The following is a 25,859-nucleotide window of genomic DNA, read 5'->3' as shown; positions in this document are numbered from 1 at the left end:
CACTTGTAGATGGAATTTAAGTCACGTACATAATCTGCGTAAGAATGAGGTCACTGTTTTAACAGATACTGCAGAGAAAAATTTACCAAGATCTCAAACTGCAGTATTTTATATCAGCAGCACCTTGGCAGCATAACTTTGAGTCTTAATTTAAAATAACAAAATAGACCTCAATGTTCACCAAAAAATGCCAAAAAATACAACTAATGAGATAAGAAGCCAGAACCCAATTAATGAGGATTAATCCAAATTATGAGCACTAACTAACCAACCAATGGGAAACAGAAAATCATAAATCCAATGATCTTGGCAGCCTCACTAAGAATAACGTAGAGTAACACTGAAGATGGAATTTACTTTTGCGCATTGGTACTTACGTGCGCTCTTAAAATTGTCGCTTGAGCCAAGCCATAAAAAGTACGTCACTACACATATGCTAATATGAAATACATTCTACACCTACGAATTAGTGTTACTTCATCCTAGCTTCTATTTTGACGTTAATATTTACATCGGTAAAACACGATCTCAGTCAAAAGCATCATGTCCACAAGAAAAGCATTTGGCACGTAACAGGCAGTCGGAAAAAAGTCAGCCCTCCCCCCACCCGCATTTTTACCTAAGTATAAGCTGCAGTAAATACTTAATTTCCCTCCCCACACCCCAAATCCCACTTAAATAGGAAAAAAAAATTTTTTTAACACGGACAATAAAAGAAAGAAACCCCCTCCCCGTAGGTAGGTCACTGCCCCGACGCCTGCAGCTAGGAAGGAAGGGTCGCGCTACTCGGTCTTCTCTTCCCGCCAGTCAGGCATGCCCTCCTTCCACACGATGAAGACAAACACCGCCAGCACCACATGCAGCCCAACCACCGCGACAATGGTCGCGTAAAAGCCACTGTCATCGGGGGACATTAACAGGAGGCTTTGGAAAAGCAGTAATTTGCAGGAAAAATACAACCCCACAGGAACTTTAACCATAAGTCCTGCAAAAAGGAGAAAAATCTTGAAAGTCGTCGCCAGGCTGCCCGCTTCGGGCTTGGGCTCGGCGGCACTGCCAGCGGCGTTGCCCGTGGTGTTAGCCTGCCGCTGGGCGGTCGGAGGAGGCCGGTGGGAGCGCGGCATCTCGTCCGTCAGTCAGTCCGTCCGTCCGTCCGTCCGTCGGTCGGTCGATGAGCGGCAGCTCAGTCAGACGGGCCCGAACCAGACCCAGCGACTGCGGCGACTGCGACGACTGCGGCAACTGCTGCGCTGCCGCGCCAAGCCCCGCCCAGAAACACGTCTCGCTTCCGGCCGCCCACTCCCACCGCGGCACGCGCCCAGTGCGCAAGCGCGGCCGGGCCTGCGCCGCCGGAGCCGCAAGGGGGCACCGACCCCAGCCCGCGGGGACGCTGTGCGCCGCCTCCCGGGAGGGTCCACGCACGGATTTGCAAAGGGCCGTCCCTGCTACTGGCGGGGACGCCGGCGGACGGGCTGCGGCACTGTGACTAACTGTCCCTGCACTGACTGCCGAATGCCCAAGAGCGTGGCTTCTACACGCCTCGCCGTTCCACTAAAACCAGAGACGTCATCGACTCTCGATATCAGAAAAGCGAGTCAGAGTTGGACAGAACCAAGACTGGGCTTGTGGAGATGCCGAAGGGCACATGGACGGTAGCCCGGTTTCCTTTCACCTGAAGAGCCCCCCTCCGGCCCGCAGTGCACCGCCAGGCGTTTATCTGCTGTCATTCGAGGCCGCTTCTCCCGCGGCATCCGGCCGCGCAGAAGGGAAAGGACCCGGCCTGAGAGTCTGATCTGTGCGCCCCACGGGCCGCCCCCGGCAAGAAACTGAGCTGTGTCGCCGATTAACAGGAAAACGGCCGGGGCCAGAGGTGCGCACGGGTAAGCACGGAGGAGGGCACAAACCAAGCAACCAGTGCAAAGCCGTGCTGGACAGTTCCAGCTGCAGTGCTGGGAGGATAAGAAAAAGGGCCCCTTTTGCCGCCCTGGGCAGGACCGAGGATTTGTAAACAGCTTGCCATGACTGTTTTTCTGCCAGATTCTTAAACAGGGACAGGACTACAGTTGAGGTGAGTGAGGCACTGATCTCCAGCCCCAAATTTAAGAGGGTGCCAAAAAACTCAGCCGTTAAAATTTTTAGTACAGTATTTTCAAAAATCAAAATTAATGCAAAACATCATGATAAAACAAACATTTTGAATAAAGATTGAATCTAAGCTTGCACCTCTAGAACCCTGTCTCATTTGCCTCACCCTAATTCCAGCCCTGGTTCCTGTAAAATTTTAAGGACAATAACATGTGACCCAGCTCAACAGAAAGACATACAACCCGATTTTTTAAATGGGCAAAGAATTTGAATAGATGTTTTTCTAAGGAAGACATACCAATGCCCAATAACAACAACAAATGCCCAACAAGCACAAGAAAAAGACCCACAATATCATTTGTCACTAGGGCAATGCAAATCAAAACCAAAAGGTGATACTACGTCACAGCCACTAGGATTACTACAATTAAAACAGAAAACAAGTGTTGTTGAGGACATAGAAAAAATGGAATCCTCTTATATTGCTGGTGGGAATGTAAAATGGTGCCGTATGGAGAATAGTTTGGTGGCTTCTCAAAAGTTAAGCATAGAATAACACATGGTCTAGCAATTTCCACTCCTAGGTATATACCCAAAAGAAAAAGAGGTGTTCAAACAAAAACTTGTCCATGAGTATTCACTGCATCATTATTTACAATAGTCAGAAGGTGGAAACAATGAAAATGCCCAAAGGAAGAATGGATAAAAAGATGGCCTATCCATACAATGAAATACTACTCAGCTATAAAAAGGAATGAGGTTTTAACACATGCCACTACATGCACGAACCATGAAAACATTATGCTAAGTGCGTGAAGTCAGTCACAGAGGTGATATATGGTTCCATCTATATGAAGTATCCACAATACAAAAATCCAGAGAGGCATAAGTGGGTTAGTGGTTGCTTATGGGGTGGGAGTGGGAATATAGTATGGGGCTTCTCTTTGTGGTGATAAAAATGTTCTAAAACTGACCAAACTGATGGTTGTACAACTCTTTAAATATCCTAAAAACCACTGAATTGTATGCTTTAAATGGGTGAATTGAATGATATATGAATTATCTCAATAAAGGTGTTTTTAAAAACCACACACAACCCAGGAATGGATGGCTGAGGCAGACAGGTGCCAACTGCTGAAGGCCCTGAGCAAGGGGCTGAACCCATTGCTGGCTGCCTGGGGGCCTGAGCCCCCAAAGTCATTCCCAAAGCTCCCTCCTGCTGTTTTCCAGCAGGGGCCACCTGCTCCAGGTCCACATCTCTAGCTCAGTAGACAGACTGTACAAAGCTCTACAGCAAACTCAGCCCAAGGGCAGGTTTCCAAACTTCTCCTTTCAAGAGAAAGGAAAACTATCCACTATCTGGAAAGTCTTTAAGCCTTGCAAATGAAGACAAATACCAGTGGCATATTCAAATAAGTCTTAGCAGTATTAGAAAGGGTGATAACCACAAGACAAAGTACTTCTAAGAAGAAGGAGCATTCCTAAAGAACTGTCTAATCAAGATGGAGACATAATTAACTTTGGAAATTCAAATGGGCACATGATACCCATCAGAGAACAATCTATCAGAAAGGAAAATGCAGTGAAATCTGAAGATAGTAACAGTTCTGTACCTGAAAAAGCACTGCCTCTGGAAGAAAAGGCAGAAGAGAAGACTGAAGAGCTCTCTGAAATACTGATGGCTTTTGGTCCAGCTCCTTCAAAGCCCAAACCTACACCCCAAGTCACCCGTGCCTCCCGAGGGGGCCCAGGCTGGGACCAGCCACAAGGTGGTGAACACTGCCTCCTATTAAAACAAAGATACCAAGACTCCTGGCAGGCAGGCCCCAGCCGTCTACCCAAGCCTGCAAGCCAAAACATGTCCTGCAAAGTCATCCCTTCCAAAGCATCAGCTTCATTATCTACTCCATCCACAACATCCTGTCCCAAATCTTCAAACAAGGCAGTTTCTAGTAAAATGTAACAGTGGAAGCACAAAAAAGGAAGAAAAAAACTAGCAAGCAGTTAATGCCTCAGTTGTTGTCAGACACTTTGGTGTGGGCAACCTTAGTGAGATCCTTACGAGCGCTCCAGTGTACAGTCTCAAACATAAACAATCTATCTCTGTCACTGAGGAGCAGACCACAGACAAATTCCACAAGTCTGTGCCCCACCCCCTTCACCTTCCTTTTCTTGAGAATTCCCTCAGACACTCCTGTTGTCTTGGTGAGCAATGGAGCTCCCTGCTCATCTCTCCTCAGACCTGGGTCAGTGCTCCTTCACTGAAGAGCTGACACACAGAACCATTCTCCATCAGGCACTGGCTTACGTGTTAGCACTAACAAGACAGGGAAGGCAGCACCTCAGCCAATGAGATGTGGGCTGATGGGACAATCTTCAGAATCTCTCAGTATCCTATAGATGGAGGTCAAAGGCTATCATTAGGCCCATGACTCTAACTCTGATGGGCCTATTTTGTTCACCAATGACCACAAATAAGAAGGTGAGGATGAGGATGGCAGTGGTGAACGTGCTCTGGCAAGTAAAACTGGCAAAGGGATATTCTCACAATTAAACTTAGCAATACACTATCTAAGAAAGAATTAGAAGATAAAAAACTCTTGCAGTGACACCCAAAGAAGAGAGGCAGGGAATCCAAGAACAAGCTGGAAATTAGGAGACTTTGCCAGAGGCCCACAAATGAAGAATTGGAGCCAAAAAATATCCTATAACAAAAGAATGAAGTCGTAGAACAAGAAGCAAAAATGGAATTACAGGGCAAACTCAGCAGAAAGCTTGGGCTGAGGCCCACAGTGGCAGAACTACAACCACAAAGAATCTTGGCACTTATCGAGTATGTAGAGTCATTAATTCCCCAACCAGGACCACCAGGCACACAAGCCCTGGGCCAGGAAGACCTACAGATAGGGCAGCAAGAAGTACAGAATTAAATAAACTTAAAAGCACAGATATGGAAGCACACAAAGGCTTTGTCATCCATCATGAAATGTGAGACTATTTGGAAACAGACACAAATAATCTTTGGGCGTAGCACCACTTACTGAAAACCTGATAATGCACTGGAATTTGAAAGCTTAACTCACGAAGGAAGAGTGGACTCTGCTTTTTTGGAAAGTGCTCCTCACTTGTACAGCCCAAAAGGGGCCAACGAGCAAAGGGAAGGATGCAGTGGCACCTGCTGTCCAGCATAAATTATTGATGTAAGTTAATTCTTCATCAGGAGCTTTAGCCAATGAAGATGAACAGAAGACAATCACTGGCTCCCTGTCACCAGAAGGCCAGATTTTACAGGGCAAAATTAAAGAAAAATGAGGAGTATAATTGCAGGCCACTGAAGCGGGGTGGGAGTCAAAAGTCAGAAAAAAAAAAAGTATTTTATCATGTTAATGAAGAAAAGAGAAAACTGAAGCACAATTTTATTTCTGAAGTAGGCATTTGGGTAGCTGAGAACTTATTATGAAATTTGGAAAATCTAACTATTCAACAAATATTTGTTAAAGACCTGACCCTAGAAGACTAGTCTTGTTTCAGCGCTATTTTGGTACAATACAGTACAACTTGTGTTATGCCAGCTGGTCCAATTGCCAGAAAGGAGTCTGAGTGTCTTCATGCATCATTTTCCCGAATTCAGGAGACTTCTACTGACTCTTAACAAGCATGCTTACCCAAATTTTGTTACAAGCTTTAAATAGCATGGCTAAATCGACTTTATAATTTTTTATACTCCTAATCCAGATTCCAACTTTACACAAGAATTACATACAGGACTGGAAAATCAAATCAGATGTAATGTGACCTTACTAAATGGTAGTCAGTTTTAGAAATAAACCTTTAGGTCTTTCCCTATTTCAATTATCTCCAACGTAGAAATAAAAATACTCGATCTAAGGATAATGTTCTTTAAACTGACTATACTTCAGTTAGAAAAAACAAAACAAAACTCAAGCCAAATGCAGATGTGACACCTGCAGTTACTTCTGAATGGGAATTAGAAGTAGTACCTTTTGGGGGTTTTTATTTGTTTCCTACTGCATTAAGTTGGACCACTATTTAAAAAACAACTTATGTACAAGAATAAAACATTTTTTACCAAATGGCTTGTAAGAGCACAGAAATTTTCTAAGTTATATGTGAAGAAAACCTCATTTCTTAGGAGTCCAAAAATGGCATTCACACTTATAGTACAGACTCAAAAAGCAGAAATAATACATGAAATTACAGTCATGGAAGGTTTCCCTATGAACCTACAGTCAACATTGTTTTTAATCATTTTAATATATGTAAATAACTACCTTATATTCAATTATCCTTTCAAGCTTGTTTTATGCCCATTTTATTAAAAAACATGAAATGTAAAATAAGACAAAATCTAAATAGAGCTTTTTATTCTTAGAGCTTGGTCTAGAATTTTCTGAAGGGTTTCTGATTCATAATATTGAAAATCATAATTTTAAATTTCAGCCTGAAAGGAAGCATTCAATCTGGTGGATAAATTTGGAAACTGCCATTCAATTGTTATTTTGAAGAACCTCTGGAAACTAGATGGTTTTTGTTTAAAAAAGAAATGTTAAGTATTAGTTGGCCTATTTATTTTATGAAAGGCCAGGACCACTTCACAACCCATTAAAATAACGAGCATCATTTAACCTCTTCGTACACTCAGTTTTGTGCATTAATACAATAAAACCTAGATTCTGGGGCATAGGACAGGGTTGTGGGGCAGGGGAGAACAAGCTCTGAACTACAGTTTTACAATTTGAGTTTTTTTTAAATCAAATATTGCATTAAAGTATTATTCTTCATAACTGAGTTTTTTAGTGCTCCCTTAATTTTACAGCCTAGTTGAGTACCTCAGTCAGCTTGCCTCAGTACTGGCCGTGTATTTGAAAATTGCCATGCACTGTGCATCCATGCCCACAGCTTGATGGACAACTTCTAGCACTAATTAGGACAATTTAACAACATCAGAAATCGAAGCACGTTAGTAGTTATCAGGACACCACTCCAACTTACCTGGGGTCACAGTCGATGAGGGCCCAGCCCCCATGGAACTTTTCATCATCAGGAAGCAATAATTTCATGTAACTTTGTAAGAGCTGGCTAATTAGTTCCTGGTGGCTTCTCTGACTTTCCTTATGCAAAGCTTCATGCTCTTTCTCCTTGGTAAATATGGAATAGAGATCTTCTGTCACTGGAATGCCTTGCATCAAATCTAGAGTAGAAAGTGTTAATATCTATCATCTTCTTAGTGTATGAATACATTTTTAAAAAGCAAAAGAGAATACAAGACCTAAAATGATCAAACTCTTCTTAAAAAAATGACATAAATCTTTGTGACCTTGGATTAGACTTTTTTTAAGATATGAAACTAAAATCACAAGCAACAAAAGAAAAGAGCAGACAAACTGGACATCATAAAATTAAAAACTTGTGTTTCAAAGGGCAATGTCATAAAAGTTAAAAGACAGCACATAGAATAGGAGAGAATATTAACAAATCATCTATCTGATAAGGGCCTTGTATCCAATAGCATATAAAGAATTCCTACAACTCAATAATCAAAAGACAAATAAGCTAATTTTAAAATAGGCAAAGGAACTGAACAGACAAGCTAACTTCTTCCTGGTGTAGCATGCAGCTCAAGGCTTAACAAAGCCATTGTAATCCCACTCCCTATACTTGTTTGGGACAGTGAAACCGGAGGAGCTTCTGGGATAGATCTGCCAACCACTGGCCCTTCACGGAGAAGCAGTAAGCCCAGACTCTCAACCTGGAAGAGATCCAGCTTCAGGGTTCGGCTGAAGCTGAGGCTATGGATAGTCAAAATAAGAGAGGAACAGAACCTAGTTCCTCAATGACATAACTGAGCTGACAGATCAACCAGTGGAAGAAAAGTATCTTATTTTTCCTTGAATAAACAGCCAAAATCCAAGTTTCCAGTTAGCATATACCCTATCTATGGCAAATGAACCAAACTTTTTTACTGCAGAGTTCTCAAATTCCTCCCTGGCTTGTGCCTAGGCTCTGCTAATTCCATGTATGATAAATAATCAGGCTAAAAATAGGATTTTAAAAATATTCTCACAGATCATAGGACAAGCTGTTACATTTGGTTCTAATCCAGGACACTCTACATTTACTTTAATCCTAAAAGGTAATACTTTCATGAAAATTAAATTTAAAACATGCCAAGACATGAATCCCACCAGGCAATATACCTTCCATTTCCTCTTTTAAGTAAGAATCAGGATAAACTGTAAATCTTATACCCTAACATCCTGTTAAATTGAGCTTAAAAGAAAGGATGGTGCATTTATCCACAGCAAGAACACATGATAAACATCATATGAAAAAAGAAAATCATCTCATTACCTCTCTCAGCCCTGAGTAACGGGAAAACAAATAGAATATGAAAATTTCAGTTGATGAGGTTTTAGGGCAACTTATTCCACACTCCAGGAGCCTCAACCCTAACTTCTGTTACGTGAGTAAGAAATTGACAAATATGTGTGGAAATGAGTGGTTTCTTTTGTTGCTCCAGCCTAAAAAAATTATTAAGTTCTAATCTCATAAAAACTTGAATTTGTTTACTGGGTAAGATGCTCAATACAGAGACACAAGTATATTATAAAACATATGAATTACATTAACAAAGTTGGTTTCTATAAAATGTTAGTCACAGAAAAATAATAAATTTTAAAGCTAGAAAGGCTTTTATGTTCCTTACCTATAACAGCTTGCCTATAAGCATCCTTAAATCGATTCAGGTAGTACCTATTTGCCGAGTTAACACCATCTTTCATAACTCCTGCTAACTTCCTTTCTCCTGTCCTTGTAAAGTCACCCTGTCAAGAAAAAAGTCATTTTGAAATTTATTCAAACTCAAAAATGTTCCCAAGGTTAATGAGGGCTTTTGATTCAAGACTGGAGTTCTATAGGCTTTATAATTTCAAGACAATGTAATTAAATTAAAGTATCTACTAGTATTTGACTCTGACCCAAGCATGTCAAATAATTAAATATGTTTTTGGTGGCATCAAGTCTTCACCGTTTCGGCAATCTAGAATTTCTAGAATTTAAAGGTCAACACTTCTTATATAATAAACAACAGAACAACAAAAAGATTTTCAAGCTTCCAATTGGTATGATATTCAAAACCTATGAATTTCTGATGTGGGAAAATGCAGACAGTTTCCTACGGGTTATTTAATGGGATTTAGCCTGTGTATGCAGATACGTAGGTACAGAGAGCAGAGGTTTCAATATCTTGCTGCATATTACAATCACTGTAGAATGCTCCAGTGAAGATTTAATTATTTTGTTTCTTTTGGTTTTCACAACAAAGGTGTCAGAGCAAGTCCCTACAGAGGTAGTGACTTAAGGCAAGGAAATAGCACAGTCTTTTTTCCCCATCCCAATCCCACTATTTCTGTCCAAGGCAATTTCAGAAACAGGCCTTGTCCTGAAACTGACAATTTAGGAAGAGCATGTTGCCCATTAGTTAGGTCATTCACCAGAAATATTAATTTAGCAACAAGAATCTATTACAAGAGAGACATAAATGCTGCATCCAAAGAAGTTTACTAACAAGGGGAAAAATTTTTTTTTCCCCAGCTTTATATAATTGACAAGTAGCATTGTATAAGCTTAAGTTTACAATGTAATGTTTAAGCTGTACAATGTAAAGATTTGATATGTGTATATATTGCAAAATAATTACATTAAGGTTAGTTAACACATCCATCACCTCATGTAATTCCCATTGGTATTTGGTGGGGAAAATAAGAGCATTTAAGATTTACTTTCTTAGCAAATTTCAAGTATACAATATAGTATTGTTAACGACAATCTCCATGCTGGACGTTAGATCCCCAGAGCTTACCTCACGACTGAAAGTTCGCGCTCTTTCACCAACATCTCCCATTTTCCCTGTCCTCTGGTAACTACCAATCCACTTATGTTCCTTTGAGTTTGGCTTTTTAAAACTCCACGTGTAAGTGAGATCACGCAGTATTTGCCTTTCTCTGTTTGGCTTATTTCACCTGACATAATGCCCTCAAGGTTCCCCCAAGTTGCTGCAAGTGTCAGGGTTTTCTTTTCCTTCATGGCTGAATATTCCACTATATATAAAATTTTGTACACACACATACACACACATACACACACACTTTCTTTAGCCACTCATCCACTGTTAGACACTCAGGTTGTTTCCATGTCTTAACTATTGTGAATAGTGCTACAGTGAACACAGGAGTACAGGAATTTCTTCAAGACATGGATTTCATTTTTTTTGGATATACTCTAAAAATAGGATTGCTGGATTATATGGTAGTTCTACTTTTATTTTTCTGAGGAACTTTCATACTGTTTTCCGTAGTGGCTATGCCAATTTACATTCATACTAACAATGTGCAAGAGCCACCTTTTCTCCCATTTGTTACCTCTTGTCTCCTAGATAACAGCCATTTCAACAGGTGGGAGGTGATAACTCAATGTGGTTTTGATTTGCATTTCCCTGATGGTTACTGATGTTGAATACCTTTTAATGTACCTGTTGGCCATTTGTATATCTTCTTTGGAAAAATGTCTGTTCATTTTTAAATGCCTATTTTTAAATCAGATTATTTGTTTTTTGCTATTGAGTTGCATTACTTCTTTACATATTTTGGGTATTAACCCCTTATCAGACATATGGTTTGCAAATATTTTTTCCCATTCCATGGGTTGTCTTTTCATTTTGTTGATTATTTTGCTATGCAAAAGCTTTTTTTGTTTGATATAGTACCACTTGCTTGTTTTTATTTTTCTTCTTGTGCTTTTGGTGTCAGGTCCAAAAAAATCATTGCTAAGACCAATGTCATGGAACCTATGCTTTCTTGTAGGAGTAAACTGAAGTTTCAGGTCTTACATTTAAGCCTTCAATCCATTTGAAGTTAATTTTTGTGACTGGTGTAAGACGGGGGTCCAATTTAATTATTTTGCGTGTGAATATCCCAATTTCCCAACACCATTTAGTGAAGAGACTATCATTTCCCCATTGAGTATTCTTGGCTCTCTTGTTATTAGTTGACTGTATATGCCTGGGCTTATTTCTGTGCTCTCGGTTCTATTCCATTGGTCTGTGCCCCTGTTTTTATGCCAGTTTTGATTACTACGGCTTTGTAATACAGTTTGAAATCAGGAAGTGAGATAGCTTTGTTCTTTCTCAGGATTGCTTGGATACTAGGGGCCTCTTGTGGTTCCACATGAATTATAGGATTGTTTTTTCTATTGTTGTGGGAAATGCCAAATGAATTTTGATAGATTGCATTGAATCTGTAGGAGGCTTTGAGTAAGTGGTAGTAACATTTTAATATTAATTTTCCCAAGCCAAGAACATGGGCTATCGTCCATTTACTCGTGTCTTCCTCAATTTCTTTCATCAACATCTTACAGTTTTCAGCATACAGATCTTTTACCTTATTGGTTAAATCTATTCCTTAGTATTTTATTATTTTTGATGGTATTATAAATAAGATTTCTTTCTTTCTTTTCCAGATATCTCCGTTGTGTACAGAAACAACTGATTTTCACAGGCTGATTCTGTATCCTGCAATTTTACTGAATTCATTTATTCTAGTAATTTTGTGGTGGAGTCTTTAAGATTTTCTATATAAGGTTGACCCTTTAACAATGTGGGGGTTAATCTTTGTATAACTTATAGTCAGCTTTCTGTATCCATGGTTCCTCCATATCCAGGGATTCAACCAACCTCAGACTGTGTAGTACTGTAGCATTTACAACTGAAAAATATTTGTGCCTCAGCAGACCTGTGCAGTTCAGTGGGCCCATGCAGCTCAGTGGACCCATGCAGTTCAAATTCTTGTTGTTCAAAGGTCAACTGGGTAAGATCACACCATCTGCAAATCGAGACAATGTTATGTCTTCCCTTTCAATTTAGATGCCTTTTTTTCCTTCTCTTGCCTGCTTTCTCTGGCTAGGACTTCCAGTACTATGAGGAAACGGAGTGGGGGAAGTGGGACCCCTTGTCTTGTTCTGATCTTAGAGGAAAGCTTTTAGTTTTGCACTACTGGGTATGATGTTAGCTATGAGTCTGTCATATATGGCCTTTATCATGTGAGTACATTCTTTCTACAACCAATTTTTTGAGTTTTTATCATGAAAAGATGCTGAATTTTGTCAAATTTTTTTTACATCTATTAAGACAATCATATGATTTTTATCTTTCATTCTATTGATGTGGTATTAACATATTTATTGATTTTTGAATTTTGAACTAGGGGTAAGTCCACCCTTTATCATGGTATGTGATTCTTTTAATGTGCTGTTGAATTTGGTTTGTTAGTATTTTGCTGAGAACTTTTGCATATATATGAACCAGGGACATGGGCCCATTCTTGCTGTGTCCTCTTCTGGCTTATGTATCAGGGCTTCATAAAATTAGTTTGAAAGTTCCCTCTTCTAACCATCATAGAAAAATAATAAAACTTTTCTTTAGCACTCACTGTGTGTCAGGGAACAGCCTAAACTCTCACATGCGTTAACTCATATAATCCCATGACAATTTTCTGAAGTGGGCCTAGTATTATTCCTATTTTACAAATGAGGAGACAGACACAGAGAAGTTAAGTGACTTGCTCACAGCCACAGAGGTAGTAAGAGGCAGGGTTGGGATTCAAATTCAGAGGAGGCAAATTATACTAAGGACCCAAATCCCACCAACACAGACATGTTTTGTTTTGTCTGTGTAAAGTTTAAAAAACCAACTATTACACATAAAATTTTCAATTTCCAAACTTCCTTGAAAACTGGGAGATCTAGCAACACTGAGCCTCCATCCCCATTAGGAAGTAGCAGAACAGCACCTTCCTGAGACAACATATGCTCTTCCTCAGGTCCCCACAGCCCATTTCTCCCTTTAATTTAATGGGTGGCCTGTTTAAGTCACATTACCTGGCACCTGTAGGAATCTCAATGTGTGACCCCTGCCTTAACTGCATAGATCTACCACCTGTAACCCACATACTTTTCTCTCAAAAACCAAGTTGGCTAAATCAAATTCTATGTCCCACAGAATAATCCAGAGATGCTGGCTGCAGGTGCTTACCTTCAGAGCAGCTGTCCCAGCATACTGTCTGCTAATGGAGTCACCATTGTTGGCCCACATTATCTGGTAGATCCGATTGCATTTCACTGGTAGTGGCTGCTCCGGGGGCATCACACCTAATTTTTTCAGCTAAAATTAATATATTGGTGGATTAACTGCATATAAGCCAGGAAACTATAGCATAAAATGTATACTGCAGAAAAAAAGGAAGCATGTACACATACAACCTAGGACCCTTAAATAAATGATTTCAGACCCTTTCAAAATAAAGCACCACTTGAGAGACAAATTTCTGAATTGCTACAGCTGAATAAATAAAAAATTTACACTCTTTTGGCGTAATTTTAATGCGTAGGCTCACACTATTATATTCTGTCTGGTTTTAGATTTGCCTATGAAGTGAAACTAAGTATCAAAAAATCATACAGAAACAACAATAATATTAACAGTAGCAGAACAGGAAGCCCCCCGTAAATGCTAACTCTGGTGCCACCGCTGGGGTTCTAAGGGTTTTTTGACATAAATTATTCATTTACTCCTCATAAGAACCCTATGCAATCAATACTCTTAAAGACGAGGAGACAGAAGTTTGGAAAGGTGGAGTTCTTCGCATGGGGTCAACACCTAGTATGTGGTAGAGCCAGGGCTTGATCTCCAAACGTGACACTAGAAGGCATCCTCAAAGAATAGTCACAGCCTTTATCAGAAAAAAACAGAAACCATGCTAGGAATGTCAACCTTAGGAATTCATTACCCAGGTGTCAGAGGACTAAAAGATCTAAAAGAGATACAATAACTGCAGGAAACAGCTGCCACCAGCCAGGGTTGGGGCACAAAGGGAAGAGGCTGGTTCTGTGCTGTCAAAGGAACCACAGCCCCAGAGAGGGCACTGATGATGGGAATATAACACAGATGAAGAAGTTTGTCCCCTTTTCCTCTTCTAGCCTCATGGTCTTCCCTTAACACCCTTTACTGGCAGAGCCTGACATGGAACCAGCTGGTTGGGCAGAAAGGTGGCATGCAGACCCCATACCCCAAACACAGAAGGGAGGGTTTAGAGCTGAGAGAAAAAGGTAAATGACTACACAGTACCACACAGTAGAATTTTAAATGTTGAGCCTCACATTTTTTAAATGAGTACTTAAGAAAATGCCATTTGATTCAACTGATTTCTAGTGAAGGCTAGACTTTCCATGTTTCAAAGCAACAAGGATGTTCGCATGCTATGAATGTTCTATGGAACAAAGATTTTAGTTACTTGCTTACATGTGAAAAAAAATTAAAAACAAATATTTACAATCTAGCAGACTCCAAATTACCTGCTGTTCCATGACCACTCGTGCGATGGCAGCTTGGACCACGTTAGTACGATCCAGGCAATCCATGCAATTAACTCGAAAAATTCCTTCTTGTTTACATATTACCCCAGCTTGATCAACCCTTTTCAAAAACAGTGTGGAATTATTTTACAATATAAAATACTTCAAGTTTTTCAAAAACCACAATTCTTTAAAGTATAACAATAATAACAGCAGCACTGGTTATCAATTTGCTGGGAATATTATGATATGGCAGGTGTTACTGAGATCTTTGTAGACACTATTATTAATTTACACAAGAACTTGACAAGAAAGATATTATCTCCACTTCGAAAAAAAACCTGAGGTGCGGAAAGAGTGACTTCCCTGAGTCACACTACTAGTAGGCAGAGCTGACACAACCCCTAGTCAGGCTCTTCTACACATTTAAGACCAGAAGGCACTTTAAAACACCATCCTTTAAAATACCATCCTTTTTGACTCCAAGTAGAAATGCATCTAAACTAGCTTGAACAGACTAATTCACTTTACCACCCAGCGAGGAGTCATGCAGCATGCCTCACTTATCTAATTTCTCTGGCCACCAATGGCTTTAAAGTCTAACCAAATGTTCTGCCTGTCCTTTAAGCCAATTGCCTCTTCCTACATCTCCCTCCCACAGTCTGAGAATCACGTTTCCTTTTCTGACAATTTTTAAATGCCCCCAAACTAAGACCAAATACCCCTAAGCCTTCCCTCCCATGTTAGGGACCAAGAGGAAATGTAGACTACGGAGCATTAGAAGGGATTAAAGAACAGTCACAGAGCACTTCACTCCATTTTGCCTGACTGTCTGACACCTTTTCCCTGTTCAAAGCTAACACTGCCTAAATGATTAACATTCTCTTGAAAGGAGAATAGAAATTGGGAAGCAAAACAAGAAAAGCAAAAATCCTTTCTCAGCTTGCTGCTATTATTTTAATGCTCAGTGGTACTAGACGAACACATATGATTTCACAGACCAAGAGTTTGTCAAATAGATTTCTAATGAAATACCTACCAACACCACTTCATGTCAAGAATAATGTCATAAATGGCATCTGTCAGTGTTTGAACATTCTCAAACTTCATTCCTCGGCTAACATACATGCCAAGAGAAAGAAAAGAATCTTTAACAATAATTTTTTTTTAACTTAAGATACTTAAGGCTGCTTAGAAAATTTCTTTTAAATTATTACTTTAAGTATATGAGATTAACACTACTATAAATTATATAAGCAATTGTATAAATGTTTATAACTAATCTGCATTATGAAAGGAAATATACTTAAGAATACACTGAAACATATCACAGATATTAGAAGCTTCTTTCCCCACTAAATTTTCAATACCTAAGTAAATGAACCCACATTAGAACCAGGATTATGATAAAACAAACTTGCTTTCAGAATATACACAAGTTATAGTTACCATCAAAATGACTTATTTTTCCAGAGCAAACTCTAGTGAAGTTTATCCAGAGGCAGGAAAAGTATTACTAACAGAGTATGAAGACGAGCCAGCAGGATTTTTTTTTAAATTTTTTTTACATTTTCTTTCTTTTTCTTTTCTTTTCTTTTTTTTTTCTTTTTCTTTCCTTTTTTTTTTTTTTTTTTTTTTTTTTTTTTTTTTTTTGGTGAAGTGTGGAGGCAATTAGGTTTATTTATTTATTATTGTTATTTTAATGGAGGTACTGAGGATTGAACCCAGAACCTTGTGCATGCAAAGCACTCTACCACTCAGCTATACCCTACTGGCAAGGATGATTTTTAAGTAAGGGAACTCTTACTTCTGCCAGGCTCAAACTCAAGAAGAAAGGAAAAAGCTCCAGAAGTTCTTTAACTGAACAATAAAAGGAAAAATGGAACTCTAAGCCCAAGTCATTTGGAATAGAAAGACTACAAATATTTCAGGAACAATTAACCTAAGTTTTTAGCCAAAATAAAACTCATATGAAAATGGAACTAAGTAAACAAATGATACTCCTTCTGTTTCCAACAATAAGGAGAAGAAGAAATGTTTCTTCCCAATAAAGAGAAAACAAACTAGGTCCCTTTGGCAGCATCTACTACAAACACTAAAACTGATCAAAACTCATCTCAGGAAGTCATCTTACCAGTGCTCGTGGAAGTCAAACGAAACGTAAGTGAGGTGTGAGTTGTTAAAGAGTAACACTTGCTTCAAGTAAGCATCACCGATAATTTTCTCTCTTCCTGCCTGGTCTACCAAATTAATAATAACCTGTGAGAGTGAAGAAAAGGGAAAAATTCAGTTTAATCAGACATTAGATGCATAATATGATTTTTTACTGAATTTATTTAGAAGTATGTTTTAGAAATATTATATAGCTATGCTTAGAAATCAATCCACTCAAGCATCAGTTTTTTTTCCTATAAAATTAGATTTTCATTTGTTATATCTAGGTTTATAAGAATTGTTTACATCAATGGCATGAATAACTTTTTTATACATAATACATTTGCAATAACCTATTAGAACACATAATGAAAACAAGGTCCTTTATAATAGCAGGTATTTTGAATACCTAGAGTAAGTTTTAAATAAATGTACAAGACCTACATACTAGGCACTGAAATTTTGCTGAAATACAGAAAAGATAAACTAAATAAATGGAGACACACACCATGGTGCTAGATGGCAAGATTCAATATTGTAAATGTGTCAAGTCTCCTTAGGTTAATCTTAACATCTTAACAATCCCCATCAAAATTCCATCAGGATCTTTCTATGGACTTGACAAGTTAATTTTAAAGTTTTTCTGGAAGAGTGAATAACATGGGAAAAATTTTTGAAAACTAGTAACAACAAACTTTCCCACTGGAGAGCAAAACACACTGCAAACCTATAGCAATTAAAACAGTGGTAAGAGTGCAGAGAAATGAATCACTCAACAGAACAGGACAGATGGCCCAGAGACAGACCTATGTACACTGAGGAATCTAAGATATGGTAATATCATTCTGGGATAAAGATGGACTACTATATAAATGGTATTGGGATAACTCTATCTATGAGGGGAGGGGGAACTTAAGTTAGCCCCCTGCATCTCATTATTCACAAAGTAAATTCTAGATGCATTAATGATCTAAATACTTTTTCTTCAAGTTATAAAAAAAAGCTAGAAGAAAATTTGGAATGATTTTTCCCTAATTGTAGGATGGCACATACCTTTTTAAGCATAACAAAAAACAGGAAGCATGAAGAAGATAAGTGACAACACGAAAATTTAAAACCTCTGTACCAAATGACAGTATAAGCAAAGATTTAAAAAAAAAAAAAAGGACTACCTAGGGGAATATATCTGTAACACAAAAACCATTAATATATAAAGAGTGCTATAAATTCAGTAAGAAAAAATGGGTAAAGGATACAGAAGATATTCACAAGAGAAAATGTACAAATAGCCAATAAACATGAGACTACAACTTTGTTAATTAAGAAATGCAAATTTTAAAACAGAAAACCAGTTTTCACCCATAGGCAGGCAAAAACTGAACACTAAACATAGACAGCATTATACAGTGTGGGAATAAATGGGAATATATCGGGGTGGGGAATGGGCGCTAGCTCCCATTGTGGCTGAGAGTTTAAACTGGTGTAATCTTGGGGAGCAACTGAGCAGTAGGTATCAACCTAAATATACTGTTTGATCCAGTCATTTCACTTCCAGAATTTTACTCTATAGTGCACACAGTATTCCAAGATGTTTCCTGGAGAATTGGTTATGTTAAATAACCACCATGAGATATTAAGTGAAAACAGTTGCAGAACAGTGTGTATGGTATAGTCCTCTTTTGATTTAAATTTTGAATGTATACATATACATGTGTCAAGATGTTTTTGCTGCAAAGGACAAATCATTGACTCAAATCTCAGAACAGAAGCCTGTTCTGAACCTCAGAAGTCTGGAGGTTGCATGGCTCCAGAATTGCTTTATTCAGTGGTTACCAAAACCAGTTCTTCCCACCTTTTTGTTCTACCATCCTCAGCATATTGGTCAGTTCTCAGGCTAATGAACTAGCCTTGACATAGCTGCAGCAGCACCAATCAAATTCAGACACAACCACCACCAAGGGATTGCTGGCTCTTGCATTTCTTCTGATTAGAACAGGAAATCTTTCCCAGAAGCCTCCTAGCAGACTTCCCCTCACATCAGACTTCACTGGCCAAACTGCCAATTAACTGAACATAGGCCTACACCTAAGTCAGCTGCAGGCAAGAGCAGTAGCAATGACACCACGACTGAGTCAGACCGACCGTAGGCCCACCTCCCAGAGGGCAATTACCCAGGGTGGACAAAACAGTACTCCTGGTACTGTTAGAAAGGAGCAAGGGTCTGCTCAGTACATACAGCTATAAAATTGATGTGTACAAACAGGTCTTGAGAGTCAACAGGGAGCAGGAAGGAGGGTGACTGCCTTTACACACCTTAGTATTGCTTCAATTTTCACAATGATTATGTGTTACATTTAAATTGTGGTCAACTCCCTACAATGTTACTTACAATTACACATATTGCCAGTACATGAAATTTATTCACATCATAAAAAATGCAAACATGGATAAATGTCACATCCTTTCCGACCACAACCCAGTCTGCAGCCTTCCCTGAAGGTAATTCCTGTTACAAGTTTGATGTGTGCCTTTCAGCCCACCTGAGTGCATTCCTATATAAGTATGCATGCCATATATGAGTAAGCACACACACACAAATGTGGAAGAGAATTACATATGTATAAATGACATGGTTTTGTGGGATTTTTAAAATGGCAACATGCCATATGCTGTTAGTCCTTCCCTCACTCCACTGTATGATTTTAAGATCTTTCCATGTTAGTAAACACAGAAAAGATCAACATCGTCATTTTTAAGCATTTGTATTCAACACTTCAGACTTGCTGTACTTTAGTTACCCAGTGACCTCCTGATGAACAATTAGGGTTTTTTTTTTAATGCTGCAATTAATGTTCTTATAGATGCCTCCCTGATTGAACATATGCTTCTCTCAGGGAGATTAAAAAAAATTTTTTTTGTATTAGAGTTCCAGCTGCTCCACAATCTTGACAAAACTTGTACTTCCCATCTTTTTTATTTTAGTCATTCTGGTGTGTAAGTGGTGGTTTGAGTTTGCATTGCCCATCTGACTTATGGAGTAGAGCTCCTTCTCATGTTTATCAGACTTTTAAATACCCTTTTTTATGAAGAGTCTGCTCAAGTCTTTTGTTCAGTTTTCTTCTGGGCTGTATATCTTTTTTTTATGGATTTATAGTTTTTAACATACTCTAGATATGAGTCCTTTATCATATATATATATTCTCCCACTTTGTGAATTGCTTTTTCATCCTCTTAATGGTGCCTTTTAATAGTCAGAAGTTCTTTATTTTAGTGAAGTCAAATTTACCAATTTTTTCATTATGGTTGGTGCTTTTTAAGTCCTATTTCATTTTAATATAACATTTTAATAAATATAACATTTATAGTAGTATCTTATACTCAAAATATTTGATAATTCAGTAAAGCTTCAATAAATAAATGATAAAGTTATAAGATTAAAAATTTAGTAAAGTCCATTTAATCAGTTTTTTTCATTATGGTTTAAAGCCCTGCTTAAGACTAAAGGTCAAAAGATGTTCTTTCTGTATTTTCGTCTCAAAGGCTTATTGTTTATAAACTTTTCACATTTAGATCCACATCCATCTGGAACTGGTTTTTGTATATGGTATGTAGGATAGCTATCAAAAAGCAAATTACTGCATTAACAATATAAGAATACGTTATTTTGATTGATAATACCATTCAAAATGGCTACAGCAACTTGTGCTCCCTCTAGTGACGTGTGAAAGTTCTCATTTCTCCAATTACCCGCCTTTATCTCTTACTATCAACTTTACATTTTTTTCAGCCTGAGGGTTTGCTTTTTGCTTCCCTGCTGGGACCTTCTTTGGGACTGCACAAAATGTGTATTATAATTTTGGAAGAACTGAAATCTATTCAATATTGAGTATTTCCTTCCAGGAACATGGTATTTTCTCTCCATTTACTCAAGTTTTCTTTTGTGTTCTTCAGTAATTTCCCCATCCCAACCACCCCACCACCACCACCACTTCAATACATTTGATATCTTTTTTGTATGTTTAGTAGATTTCAGGCTATTTCTTCCTATTTTGTTTTTGTTGCTGTTAGGAAAATGCATCCCATAGCATTATATCTTCAGACTGGTCATTGCTAATGGATAAGAGAATTAGATTCTTATAGTCTTGTATAGGAAATTTGGTCATTTTATTGAACTTGTATTTCACCTAACAGTTCTCCACTGATTTTGGTTTCTATGTTCACATACCTACATATGAGTGTATGAATACACGGGAAAGGTGGGCAGAGGGAAAAAAAGATACTGAAGGATACATATCAAACTGTTATCTCAAAGAGGTAGAGCTGTAGGTGTTACTGAGAGATGTTATTCATACCTTACTCGAGATACTTCTCAGACTGTAATAACTGACAGCAGACTAACCTCATCTAAAAACAGTCTAAAGAAGCTGACTCAGTGATAATTCTTTAAGAATATTCTTTATATGTGTTCTTTAACTTCATGACAAATGCCATTTTTCTTAATTATGAATTGTACATTGTTATTTCATGAAACTTAAAGAAACAGATACACAACCATTTCTAAAAATATGAAGGAACATTTTATTACTACAGATCAAATCCCACCTGTTTTTTGTAAATTTTCAGTTGTTCTTCAAAATGGGCAGAGAAATAGGCAACAGTGTCCTTTTCACCTACAAAGAAGTGATACAAAATCTATTTTTCCTTCCCAAGTTTAAGACAGAAATTAGTGTCTATTCCAGCTTCACTCTTACTTTTAAATAATTTATTGACGGCCCAAATGTAACTAAGATCGTCTAAAACCAGTATTTTAAAATGAAATGCTAAGCCGAAGATCTAATTTCTTTCTTCTCCCCCAAGTGGACTTAACTGAAACATACTGAATGTGGCAACCATGAAACCATGACATTTATTATTTATATATCCTGCCTACTTGTCAGAAAGCATTTCATGTCATGTATAATAAATGAATAAAACCCCCTTTAAAACAAGGATATTAAAAACTCAAGTTTTACTGAATTCTCACAAATATAAATTAAGTTTCGAGAGAAAAATATTCTGAACAATTTTTAAAATCAGCCTCATTCAATAATCTAATTAGTGGGCATGACTTAGCTATTCCAGTGCTAAAGTTAAAATACTGGAAGAAATTAAATCCTTAATATTTAAAACAACAAACCTTTCCCAGTGAAACATTTGATTTAAAGGCATTTTATCTACTTTTTGTAGATGCTGCCTCGTTAAGAAATTTCCTGTGGGGAGGGTCTAGCTCAGTGGTAAAGTACATGCTTAGCATGCACGAGGTCCTGGGTTCAATCCCCAGTACTTCCATTAAAAATAATAATAAATGAATAAATAAATGAACCTAATTATCTCCTCTCCCAAAAAACCCAAACAAATAAATAAATAAAAATTTTAAAAAAATTTTTAAAAAGTTCCTGCTTCTACAAATACTGGCTATATTTACTCTTTACCAAAATTAATCATGTAATAAAGTATTCTTCAAAGAAACAAATTAAAATCTGTGAAATAAGCTATGTTTTGCTGTATTTTGGATTTTTTTTTACTGTTAATTACTTAAACTGTCAACAACCATTATTATTTTTGTGATTATTACATCACTATTAAATTTCACCTTATGAGATACTGCTTTAAATAATGTATCTGGCAAAATGAACCCAAACCTATAAAGTATTTTTAAAACATCCCCTCTGAAATCGTTTGCAAACCAAATAATTGACAGGCTTACTTCTGTCCAGCCGAGGCCTTGGATTATATCGATATCCAACCTGGCTCCAAAAGACAGGCACAGAGCCTCGTGTTTGAATAAATGACAAGGTATGATTATGCACATGAATTAATTGCTCAGTTTCTACATAATTTGCAACATTTCCATTTTTATCCACTCCTCTTCGTTTATAACGCATTCCTAAAAGAAAATTAAAACAGAAAACAGGAACATTAAAAAAATTATTTAATCTGACTAGATATGCTTCTCAACCAAATCTGTGTCTTTTAGAATAGCCTTGGGGATCTAACGTGCAACTGCCAGGCAGAACAGTATCAACTTACCCAAAATCATGCCTGTATTCATCATTGTTTTTTTTTTTTTTTTACTGAGTTATAGTCAGTTTATAATGTTGTGTCAATTTCCAGTATAGAGCACAAACTTTCAGTTATACACGAACATAAAAAATATGGAATTCTTCACGAATTTGCGTGTCATCCTTGCGCAGGGGCCATGCTAATCTTCTCTGTATCATTCCAATTTTAGTATATGTGCTGCCGAAGTGAAAACTCACCATTGTTTTTAAAAAGCTGAAGCTGAGATAGTTCCTGTGAACTGAAAGAGAATGGTTTTCCCAAAGGTACTAGCACTCAGGAAGGATTTATTACTGTGATACATGCTATCAGTAGGAACAATGGTGTTTCGAAGCACATCCCAAGTGACTTTCTTCTCTTTTCCAAATATATACATTTCCTTTTCTTTCTCCTTTTGTTAACTCTCCCCCATTCACTTCTCTCCAAAAAATTGGTCCCCTATTACATGACACTATTAGAGTCACTGAGCACTTTGAAGCCAACTGTGTCTCCAAATCCATTATTGTCATTAGCATTTCAATACATCTGCAGATGTTCCATTTTCACCTGGATTTGATTTGCACACTATAATAGGCCTCCACTCACCTGCTCTGTGCCTACTTCGGCGTGAAATGAGAGCCACTAGAAATCGTGGGTGAATGTCATCTACACAGGTAGACTCCTGAGGGGGGGTCTCTGGGCTGCTTTTTTCATCATCAGATGATTCATTATAATTAACCACAAGTTCTTCAATCTGCACAAAACCTTGGATAATGGGAATAATCCAAAAGTCCACATCCGGTGTCTGAAAATAATATGAACATCATGTTGTTTCTATTCTGTACAGCACTGCTACTTCCTTAAACCCTAACAGTAGCTATCACATACTTGTCAGCTTATTAGAAGCAGAAACCTTCCATCCTTTAACCATATCTTCTGCTTATTGGAGAACATATTTTCTGTTTATTGGAGAACATTAAGGAATGGAGGAAGAGGAGTGAAGGGAAAGTCTCTCCTTTACTTTTATGGTGGTCACTGAAAAGGAGCTGCCTGAGAGGGACCACAGCATAGAAGCCAGACTGCAGAGTGCACATCCAAGCTCTACCACTCACTCCCTCACTGAGGTGAATCACTTAACCATACCATGCCTCTCGATGTCCTGCTTCGTGAAAGAAGAAAAACTACCTCATAAGGTTGTTGTGAAGATGAAACACATAAAATCTAAAAGGATTTATTAGCACAGTGCCTGCCTTATAGTAAAGATTTAACAAATGTAGCTATTATGTATTTTTGTTGGTCTAGAAAAAAACAAAGCTTAAAGGTCGATTTTCAATTCCCAACTGTATTAAGCCTTTAATAAAATACAACCAACTCTGATCACTTTATTATGAAATACAGAGGCCTATTCTATTTCCTACTTTAGAAAAAAATCTTGGATTTTCCAGGCTAAAATCCAAATAGTAAGTGAACCATCCCCCTCACCGCCAAAAAAAAAAATCATCTCCACAAATATCTTACTTTAAAAAACCATCCAACATAATCAGGAGAGAAGTAATTAAAGTCAGAGATTTCCCCTTCTGTGTCTCTCAGATTAGGAATACTCAGATTTCTCAACTGACTACACGCAGAGACAGTACAGGATGAAAAGAGCTCTTAGTCCCCCTTCCCCCCTGTCTCTGCAGTTCTATCTAGCCTTAATCTCAGTATTAACTTCAAATCCACCTCTTCTTCCACAACCATATACCCCAGGTCCTAGTTCATGGTTTTATCCTATGGAGCCTGCAGAGAGGATCTTAGTAAGATGGTTAGAGTTGAAAACAGTGAAGGCTTTATCTGCATTCATTATTCTTATCATCATTCTCATTTTCATATTTTTGTTCTAGCAATAACTGTAAGACTCTTGAAAGAAACAAAAATGTATAGTGCCAAATGCTACCTTTACAGTAAGTCATCAGTTTTAAATGGTATTGCTAAGTGCCTGACAAAAAACTCTACAAAACATAGTAGAGCTCAAGACATCAGCAAACAGAACAAATACTCATTATAAGCACCCTTATTTTTCCTCCCCTGTCATTGAGATTTGGTGGTCATGGTTTGATCAGCATCATTAAGAGGTGAGAACATTTTCATGCCTCATTCTCAGGAGCATGTTAGATACTTAGTTTTAGACACCACTAGATAAAGAAGTCAAAATGGGGGTGAGGGGCAGGGTGCAGCTCAAGTGGTAGAGGGCATGTTTAGCATGCATGAGATCCTAGGCTTAATCTCTAGCACCTCCTCTAAAAATAAATAAGTAAACCTAATTACCTATCCCCACCAAAAAAAGTCAAAATCATTTATACTAACCACCAACAAGGAGAAACACAAAGGAAAAAAGTTTCAACTTTCTGAAAGGTTAAGAAAAGATAATTTGTGACTTTATTCAGCTTCTTGCTCAATTTGTGTCCAAAACAGTAACTGGTACATAGCCAGCTTTCCATAAGTATTGGTTGATTGACTGAATAAATGAATTGTCCTTAGACAGTCACAATTCTCCGACATACAGGGCAGAGTAAAGGGGGAAGGTAAATATTAAACTAGAAGGAACTTCAAGCAATAATCTCATCATATTCCTTGTCTTCTCTGATTTAAATACTGGCAGTACTGGAATGTTCTTAGAGATCTGTCTGCACCAATTTCTAGATGAGGAAACAGGACAGTTAAATGACTGATATCATTAAAGGAAAACTGGGCTTCAACATTTCCAATGGGTACAAACAAAATATCTCTTTTACAGGAACTCTTATGGACATTAGTTCCACAGCCTTAAATTAGGACTATCCTATGAGAAGCTGCTAAAAACATAGGCCTGTGGCCAAACTGTCGAATTGTGAAATACCTTAAAACAGTGACTTGGTTTTCCCTAGCTAAATGATTCCCATTCTATAGGGGAAAACATTAATGTAACATTTTAATTTTATTTTAGTACTATTTAAAAATATTTGCTTAACAACTACAACTAGCTTAGAATATTTTAGCAACAACTACTCACACCAATCTCAGTGAGATCCTGTATCATGTATTTATTCCAAAAAAATCGGTCATCAACCTGGAAAAGACAGAATAAACAGTTCAGA

The 25,859-nt window shown here is 37.9% G+C and overlaps 1 protein-coding gene, 1 non-coding gene and 1 pseudogene across 8 annotated transcripts in view; 1 reads left to right on the top strand and 2 right to left on the bottom strand.

The window, feature by feature from the left end:
- INPP5F (inositol polyphosphate-5-phosphatase F) overlaps positions 1 to 25,859 on the bottom strand; it is a 77,162-nt gene that overhangs the window by 7,696 nt on the left and 43,607 nt on the right. For 3 of the 7 annotated variants that reach the window (XM_064488485.1, XM_064488484.1, XM_064488486.1), the window contains 10 exons: positions 25,775 to 25,831; positions 23,350 to 23,548; positions 22,412 to 22,591; positions 21,268 to 21,335; positions 16,646 to 16,770; positions 15,551 to 15,628; positions 14,512 to 14,632; positions 13,193 to 13,321; positions 8,813 to 8,930; positions 7,099 to 7,297 (listed from right to left, as the gene is read on the bottom strand). In XM_064488485.1, the coding sequence (XP_064344555.1) occupies positions 7,099 to 7,297; positions 8,813 to 8,930; positions 13,193 to 13,321; positions 14,512 to 14,632; positions 15,551 to 15,628; positions 16,646 to 16,770; positions 21,268 to 21,335; positions 22,412 to 22,591; positions 23,350 to 23,548; positions 25,775 to 25,831 (1,274 nt within the window). Of the gene's footprint in view, positions 1 to 7,098; positions 7,298 to 8,812; positions 8,931 to 11,837; positions 11,985 to 13,191; positions 13,322 to 14,511; positions 14,633 to 15,550; positions 15,629 to 16,645; positions 16,771 to 21,267; positions 21,336 to 22,411; positions 22,592 to 23,349; positions 23,549 to 25,774; positions 25,832 to 25,859 lie in introns of those variants that run through there. The other 4 variants (XR_010381997.1, XM_064488487.1, XM_064488488.1 and 1 more) reach the window with 4 other exon arrangements.
- Positions 3,565 to 5,077, top strand: LOC135321885 (phosphatase and actin regulator 2-like; annotated as a pseudogene).
- On the bottom strand, positions 22,854 to 22,960 carry LOC116156163 (U6 spliceosomal RNA). The gene has a single exon (XR_004140010.1). It is a non-coding gene; the product is annotated as a U6 spliceosomal RNA (small nuclear RNA).

This window comes from Camelus dromedarius, chromosome 8, assembly GCF_036321535.1.
Source record: "Camelus dromedarius isolate mCamDro1 chromosome 8, mCamDro1.pat, whole genome shotgun sequence".
Classification (NCBI taxonomy): Eukaryota; Metazoa; Chordata; class Mammalia; order Artiodactyla; family Camelidae; genus Camelus; species Camelus dromedarius.
The sequence above is the reverse complement of the archived record's forward strand: the minus strand, read 5'-3'. Positions and strand labels throughout refer to the sequence as shown.